The sequence below is a fragment of the Tupaia chinensis genome, unplaced genomic scaffold (genome assembly GCF_000334495.1).
Source record: "Tupaia chinensis unplaced genomic scaffold, TupChi_1.0 Scaffold143796_1, whole genome shotgun sequence".
In the NCBI taxonomy this organism is placed as follows: Eukaryota; Metazoa; Chordata; class Mammalia; order Scandentia; family Tupaiidae; genus Tupaia; species Tupaia belangeri.
The window spans coordinates 4490252-4498766 of NW_006203646.1; the positions used below are offsets into that span (position 1 = coordinate 4490252).

Genomic DNA, 8515 nt, shown 5'->3' on the forward strand with positions numbered 1-8515 from the left:
ACCCCCCCCCCCCCCCAGGGGGGTTGACCATACTGCAATCCCTTTTCTTCCATTCTCCTCTCAGGATTTTGGGCACAAATACACATGTACCCAGCATGAGTTTTTTGTTGTTGTTTTTTAAATAATTTATTTATCTATATTTACATTTTCACACAAATATTTACTTTGCACATCAAAAAAATTTTGCTCATACTCCATAGTTCTTGACAATTAATAAAAAGCTTTCAAAATTTCAAATAATAAACAACTTTCAAAAATTTAAAGATAATATATTTGAAATATTTGTTATAATTTTGTTTGTGACTCTATAACAACAGAGACAGTATGATTTAAAATTTTTTTTTATCTTTTTTTTTTTTTTTTAGAGGTTTTTGATATAGGGCACGTGCGCTCGCCAGACTGACAGAGAGAGACATAGAGACAGAAAGCGAGAAATCACCCCCCAGGCAATCCCTTCTCCTCTATTCTCGTCTTGGGATCTTGGGCACGCACGCATACACGCCCCGCGTGAGTTCTAAGCCACCAGGTCCGGGACGCGAGCCGTGGTCGACTATGTGGGAGTCCAGCGACAGAGCCATTACGCTAACTGCTGGTTCCCTGATTTTAAATATTTTTGAGAAAATATTTACATGTCAATTACTCAAATCATTTAAAAGCAAACACCCAGCACACAATTCAGACATAAACCTTCTCAATTCAGCCCTGCCTACCAGGTACTCTGTGATATACCATCTGCTAGCAAAGGTCAGTCTCTTTTTCTCCAAAGTCTTCCTCAAGGTAATCCTCTGGTTTTGGCTGCTTTTTTTAATCTCTACTTACTATAGTGCTGGGTTGGAAAAGTCCAGGTTATTTTATGGTATGAATTCTTTCATATAGCTTCTCTAATCCTCTCTGCTAGGCAGAACTGTTTATGGTGCTCGACCATCTTTCTAGGAGCTTCTATTGGCTTACTTGAGATCTACCTTAGTTCCATAGTTTTCTAGTTTAACTTCAGATATGACATTCCAGTCAAAGCCCTAATAATGAGTATTTCCAATTTCTGATTCAAGGCAACAGATATTATTGAACTTGTGCAAATAACCATTCTGCCACAAAATAAGAATACTCCCAAATATTTTCCAATTCTAGAGGGGTAAGGAAGGGAGAAAAGTTTATGTTTCCATTTAAAGATACAAAGAAACAAGAAGAAAAAAAACATTTTAACAAATTACTAAACCTATCAATAGCTCAAAAGAAAGCAAACTACTTAAATTGGGAAAACAAAGCATAGTAAAGAAAAAGACTATAATGTTTTACTAAAAAGTCATAAAATTCTTTTTCACCAGTTCAGTCTTAGGTAATTAATCTTTCTTCTGTTGAACTTGCAGTGTTACTATGATCCATTCTTTCCGTTTAAATCTTGGAAATTACAATTCAATGTTATTAGTGATATTTCTTGTCCCTAGTATTAAGTTGGTCATTTTCTTGGTTGCTTTTTGTTCTCTTATTTCTGTATGTGTGTCTTCAGCTTTCCTGGTAAAGCACTCCTTTCAGAACTTCTTGAAGAGCTGGTCTGGTGTTGGTCAATTCTTTCAGGTTTTGTTTATCTGAGAATGTTTTTATCTTTTCTTCCCATATGAAAGATAATCTTGCTGGGTATAGTATTCTTGGTTGAAACTACTTTTCACGTTGAGTTAACTTTGAATATATTTTCCCATTCTTTCCTTGCTCACATTGTTTCTGATGAGAGAGGTCTGATGTTAGCCTGATGGTATAACCTTTATAAGTAACCTGACGTTTCTCTCTTGCCAATTTTAGTATCTTGTCTTCATCTGTAGATTTGGCCAGTCTGGCTATGATGTGCCTTGGAGAAGATCTTTTTGGGTTGATTCTATTAAAGGTCCTTTGTATTTCTTGGGTCTGGATATTTAAATGCCTCTCTAGATTTGGAAAGTTTTCTTCCAGGATTTCATGGAATAGATCGTCAATGTTCTTATTAGTTTCTTCACATTCCAATTATCTGGTTGGTTGGGAACTTAATGGTAGCTAGTATTTCTCATATGGTATTCTAATTTTTTTTCTAATTTTTCAGTTTTTTTGGTTGCTTTTTCTAGGTCAGAGGTTTTGCCTTCAACATTTGAGATTTATTCTTCTGCATGGACTAATCTGCTTTTGAGGGAGGTTTTGATTTCCTGTATTGCAGCCTTCACCTCTAACAGCTCTATTTGATTCTTTACCATGGTGTGTATTTCCTTTTTCAGATCGTATAAGAACTTCCTCACCTCCTGGAACTTGTCTCTTTTCTGCTGCATCTTCTGGAGTTCATTGTCTCTCAGCTCTTGCATCTTGTTTAGTTTTGTTGCTGTGAATATTCTGAATTCCCTTTCAGACATTTCTGTGAGTTCCACTGTACTGTCTGCGATGATGAGGGATTGTTCTTTTCACCTAGGGGAGAGATATTTTTTTGGTTTCTCATATTTCTTGTGCCTCTGTGGTGGTTTCTGGTCATTCTGTGACAAAATCTCTCCTCTACTTGTCTGAGTGTTTCAGGGTAATTTTGATGGCTGGAAAATTCAACCCTAGGCCTCTGGCATGGCCATAGGAAGCACAGGGGTTGGTGGGTGCATGCTCTAGCATGAGTTTTAAATTGCTGGGTTCAGGATTCGAACAGCGGTTGACTATGTGGGAGTCCAGCAACATAACTATTACACCATCCACTGGTCCCTCAAAATTGTTTTGGAGTAGAAATGTTTGCAGAAAGTAGAAGATGTGTCTTTTAGAACATGGTCTTCCAGATGGATACGTAGTTTGCTTCACCACACCAGCAGGTGGACATTAAGTTAGTGAGTTATACACATTTTAGGGATTGCTAGCCCTTCGTACAGGGTGCCTATTAGAATTTGTAGGCTCAGAGCAGTGTTCTTAACCAGGAGCAATGCCCCTCAGCCTCCTAGGGGACACTTGGCAATCTGAAGACAGTTCTGATTGTCATGACTAGGGGACTAGGGGTGGCAGTGGTACTGGCATCTAGTGGGTAGAGGCTAAAGATGGTGCACAACATTCTACAATACATGGAACTCCTGCGTACTCCATAACAGGGAATTATCCAGCCCCAAATGTCTGCAGTGCCCAAGCTGGAAAACCCTGGGTTATAAGTGCCCAAGCTGGAAAACCCTGGGTTACATGGGTCCTTCCAGAGTCTGGGCCAGTGAGATGAGTGAAGGAGGGGGAAGATGGACTATGGTGGGAGCAGCAATGACTTTTGCCTTCGAGGCTGGACATAATGGACTTCTGTATGATGTGGAGGACAGCAGGGGAGGTCCCTCTGCCTCAGTGTGCTCCAGCGGCTTCTCATGAGACCTGAGATTCCAACTTGGTTCATTCTTTCTGGGGCTTTCTGGTAAAAACTAGAAAATCTGCTAGACAAATTCTAAAAGAGTTGTAACACTTTAAACTGTCCCTGTTAGAATGCAAATGTCTGACAACACAATGATAGCCACTGTCAGTCATTAACAGCTCTGATTGGTTTATCAGATTAGCCCTGGATGGGGAAAGGGACAAAGGACAATGAGATGTTAGAGAGGTAGTGCAGGGACTAGGCAGCACAGGGACTGAGCTATGCTGCTAGAGGCAAAGATCAGTGCTGCCTTCCTGGCAAGGCCTCCCTGGGTGGGGAGGAGGTAGGTGGTATGACCTGTACCCAATGCAGACAGCTGGGCTGTGTCTGCTCATCTCCGAAGCTGCCAGCTGTCACTCCATGCCTCCTCAATACTCTTTGGTCAAAACTTGTCCTCCTTTCATTGAGACCTCACTTCTCAGCTTCCAGGGGGCGAGGAAGGGGCTGGATAGGTACAGGCATGACTAGAAAGCCCCTAGCTGTTACAGCCTCATAAAGGCAACTCTCTGAGTTTAGTTCCTGCGGTTTCTGTACCCACAACTGAAGAATAGATTGTAGTGCACAAGTTTGCCATGAGCTCATGCTTCCTGCTATGAATGCCCCCTCGGGGTGGCCCCATCAAGCTGAGAAACTGCGGAATGCAATGACTTCATGATGGATCCTTGACTTGTTCTTTGTGCTCTCAGCTGTGCATTAGGCAGAGATGTCATAAGGACCTCTCAGACACAGAGGAGGGAAAGAGAACTTTCCCTCATCCCTAGAATCCCCCTCCTTCCTGACTATCTCGTTGACTGGAGCACAGCCTAGCTGAACCATGGAACAACTCATTGTTTTCTTTTATCCCCTGCTCCTAGACTCTTGCAAAGCCCCCACCCAGACCCTTGGGGCTCCCAGTCAATTTTCTCATTTAGAAGCTGAGAACTCAAGGAGAAATGGAAATAGAATAAAGCATTTAGCTGTACTGGGCCAAATGTTGAGGACTGCACTTTGCTGCCAAACTTGGCCTGGGGTAGCAGGAGTTCTGGGAAGCTTATCAAGACTCATCAGAGGGGCCTTTAGGCTACAGCCCCAATCTGGGTCAGATCTTTGGGGGAATGGGTTTTGTAAGTGTTCCAGTAGAGTCTGGGGCTTGGGGTTTCAAGCTAGGGTTGTAGTCTTAGTTTTAACTAGCTAAGCGACCTTAAACAACCCTTTTGACACACTAGTATTGAGTTTTGTCATCTGAAAACTGGATACTCTGGTATCTGATTTTCAGGGCTATGGAGGGATAAGATGAATCACTGACTTTTATGGGAATTTATAAACATCTCTTCCAAACCCACATTTTACAGATGAGGAGGTTGAGAGGAGAGAAGTTTGAAAAGTAAATTGCCCAAATTTAGATAAGCAGTACGTGGCGAGGCTGAGATCAGAACTTGAGTATTCTTTGTTGCCGCGGATGCTAGAGGATAATAGAACATTGACAAATTAACTCTTACACACTTTGCTGGGAGAGGCAGCGATGGAGTAGGGCCAGGCTGCAGGGGTTCAAATCTCATTTTCCTGTCTCATCTTTTGCGAGACTTAACCCCTCTCGAACCTTTAGTTCCCACCTTTAAAACATGGAAATAATAATATCTACCTTATAAGGCTGTAGTCAGAATTCAAGGAGAAAATCTACAAGAAATGTTTATCAAGGAGTAAGAGCTGGGTAGATGTGAGCTTTTATTGTTAAGACAGTTCATGGCAGTTACTATCACATGAGCAAATGTATGTGAAAGCCCTCTGTAAGTTGTACAGCAAATGCCAGGTGTTATGCTATTTTAGAGAGCTGTTAGGCTATGAACATACACTGTTAGCATCAGTCCAAATTTAGGAAAAGATACGGGAATTCTTCACACCCATCCTAGATTTAAATTCTCTTTATTTGTAAGGATACCAGCATTGTGAAACTGTATAGGCCGGCCTATACCTCTGAATATCTTGACTCTGTCATTTCAATGTCTATGAGCCCACTTACCCAGCACAGGCCTGGCCTCCCTCCCTGGGAGAACTGGCCTCTTCACCCTGCGAATGAGCCTACCCTGTGGAGCTTGTGTCCCCACCATTATTAAGTCCTAAGAATCAGGTTCAGAACTAGAGTGTTTGATAATCTGCCTCTAGGTTCCAGAACCATGGTAGGTAGAAGAAAGCCATCCAGTGAGTCAGCTTTTGAAAGCAGACGGAATCCTGGCCAGAGGAAGAGTTTTCCTGCCTGCCTTCTCTAATAAAAGTTGGGGGCTGTTGCTCTGGCACAGTGGCTTTCCTCCGTGCTCCTCTGAGTTGTGATCTGACTGTTTAAAGGCTGGGAGAGTTTGATGCAGAGATAGAGGCTGTCCGCTGTCCCTCCTCCTGACTGCATGAGAACCACATTGCTGACCGATGGATTGTCAACAGATGAAAGGGCACCTGAAATCCAGAAAATGAGCCTGAATTTGGCGTCAGCTTGGCCTGCGTCCTCTGATCGGGCTGCATGGCGCTGCTGGGTAGGATGTAGAATGAGCATAGCTATGGCTGTGGATTTGGCCTTTGGATGGCCAAATCCACAGGTTCTTGAGGTCACATTTCGCCTTTGATGAAAGAAGTCTTAATGCTCATATGTTTATTGCCTACAGCTCTGGGTCAACTGCTCTGCTAGGTCTTTCATATACGGTGTTCTCACCACTGCTCTGTGAGGTAGAGGCTGAAGACACTGACAGTCAGAGAAAGGCTGTGGAGCTGCTTGCAGGACTGCTGTTGGATTGTCTGAAAAGTCATGATGCAATTTTGCATAGAAAAATATGGTATGACTTTCCCAACACCTGTAGATATGGGGCCTTGATTTAAATCTGGCCCTCCATGCCAAAACGCTTGAGATAGAGCTGGGAAGGGGTGGAGCCAGAGACCACCAACTACTTTAGCTGTTACCTGGGTCACATCCCTACCTGTAGGGGACAGAGACAACTACGAGCAACATGGTCCTGGAGATGGAGCTCTTGGACCAACATGCCTGTGAAGGCTCAGGTCTTTATGATGATCGCTGCTCAGATCGATTCAGGGTGTTGAGAGGAAAGAGAAAATGCCCAAGTCTGCAGCTGTGTGGTCACAGCCTCCTTAAGACTATTTCAGAACCTGGTTCTACCCTGAGGGTTTTACATTCTCTTTGTGCTGACCTATTTCTCTTGACCTATCTGGGAAGAAACTTAGGAATGTGTTGCTTGTTATTGCCCCTTGGTTTATTGGGAACAGTCTGGGTTTATGCCTGTTTATCCGATTTGACACTTTGACACTCCTAACAGACCACGTTTGCATCACAGCACTAGAGATACTCTACTTATAAAACACTGTGGTAGCACCTCAAACTTTTATATCAAGCCTTTTTGTTTTTAGAGAAATTTTTGCTGGAAGGCATGTGTGCTCACCAGAGAGACAGAGAGAGAGAGAGACAAAAGGTGAGAAATCACCCCTGAGGGGGGATGACCATGTCCTTCTCCATTCTCCTCTTGAAACTCTGAGTACACATACATGCGTGCCTAGTGTGAGTTTTAAGCCACCAGGTCTGGAACGTGAACTGTGGTCCACTACATGGGAGCCCAGTGACATAACCATTATGCCATCTGCTGGTCCCTCAAGTCATTTTTTAATGATTTGTAACTATGACTGGCTCTCACAGGACCACAGCCCCACCATGGCTGGAGTTCTCTCTCTGCACTCAGTAGTGTGTCTTCAGGACATGGCCCAGGGCATGGCACATGGTGGTGCTCAACAGCGGTTGTAGTGAAGAAGGAGTCCAGCAGGTTGGGAAAGACTAGATGGCCGTGAGACCTAATGACTAGAGAGCAGCCTCAGACCTCATGGGTGCAAGGGTCAAATCAAGTCCGACCCAGGTGTGCAGAGATTCAGGGAAGAGAAATCAAGGGCTGGGGAAGAGATGGGGTGTCTTCATGTCCTTGGGCTGCTGTCATTACTCCATGAAGTTGGTGGCTTAAAACAATAGAAATTTGTTCTCTCATAGCTATGGAGGCAAGAAGTCCAAATTCAAGGTGTCAGCAGGGCCATGCTCCCTCCAAATCCTCTAGAGCAAAATCCTTCTTTTACCAAGATCCCCAGGTTATTCACGTGCACATTAGAGTTTGGACCTGAGAATATGCGTTCCCCGAGAGTATGAATTATATCTCAAATATCTGTTCTCTCCACCAGCCTGCCCTAGTGCCTTATATGAAGCATGATCTATACATGTTTATCCAAGTAATGATTATAATTAATTAGACTCCTTCTACTCTCTCATGTTATTTTTTATGTTTATTTCTGGAAAAGAGATGATGATCTGAAAGCTCTGGTGGCTCCTGACCATCCTTCGTGTTCCTTGGCTTACAGCTCTATGCCTCTCGTCTTTGCCTCCATCTTCAAATGGCCTTCTTTCTGTGTGTATCTGTGTCTTTTCATAAGGACACAGGTCATTGGATTTAGAATTCACCCTAATCTCATTACCTCATCTTAATTTAGTTACATCTGCAAAGACCCTATTTCCAAATAAAGCTACATTTTTGAGGTTCTGGGTTTGTGTGAGTTTCAGGGGAACACTGTTCAAACCAGTACAGAGAGGACTGAAAAGATGACATTGGTGGAGAGGTAGGCTCTTTCAGAAGCATGTGTTTCCTGTGGCAAACATCATCTCATGGAAAGAACCCTACCCTTGGTCTGAAAATTCTGTGTTTTCCAGCTAGCAGGGAGACCTTCAGCAAAATCTCTTTGCTCCTCTGAGCCTCAGCATCTTCATCCATTCAGTGGGGTAGTAACATCTGCCCCGTACCAGCTCCCAGGATTATTATGAGACTCAAATAAAATGGTGGCTTGGAAAGCTCGCTTCAGGTTGTAAGGTGCTGTTAGATTAGTGTAAATGTATAATATGCTGTGAATCATCAACACCGTCATGAGACATTAACACCGCCCTGTTCAGTGTTCCCAGGCCTGACCACGTTCGTTTTTCCTTGCTAGGATCACTGCTTTTACCATGGCACGGTGAGGAAGGCAGAGCAGTCCAGCGTCACGCTCAGCACCTGCCGGGGAATTAGGTAAGAGACCCTGAAACTTCAGGGGAGCACAAGGCACACCCCCTAGGAATGGAGTTTTCAAGTTCAG

At 43.4% G+C, this 8515-nt stretch overlaps 1 protein-coding gene and 1 non-coding gene across 2 annotated transcripts in view; one reads left to right on the forward strand and one right to left on the reverse strand.

Moving 5' to 3' along the window:
- The window catches only part of ADAM19 (ADAM metallopeptidase domain 19), a 116504-nt gene that overhangs the window by 52411 nt on the left and 55578 nt on the right, over positions 1–8515 (forward strand). The window contains exon 5 of the mRNA XM_014582772.2: positions 8372–8448. Coding sequence (XP_014438258.2) covers positions 8372–8448 — 77 coding nt within the window. The remainder of the gene's footprint in view (positions 1–8371; positions 8449–8515) is intronic.
- LOC114005440 (U7 small nuclear RNA) lies at positions 3368–3429 on the reverse strand. The gene has a single exon (XR_003547291.1). It is a non-coding gene; the product is annotated as a U7 small nuclear RNA (small nuclear RNA).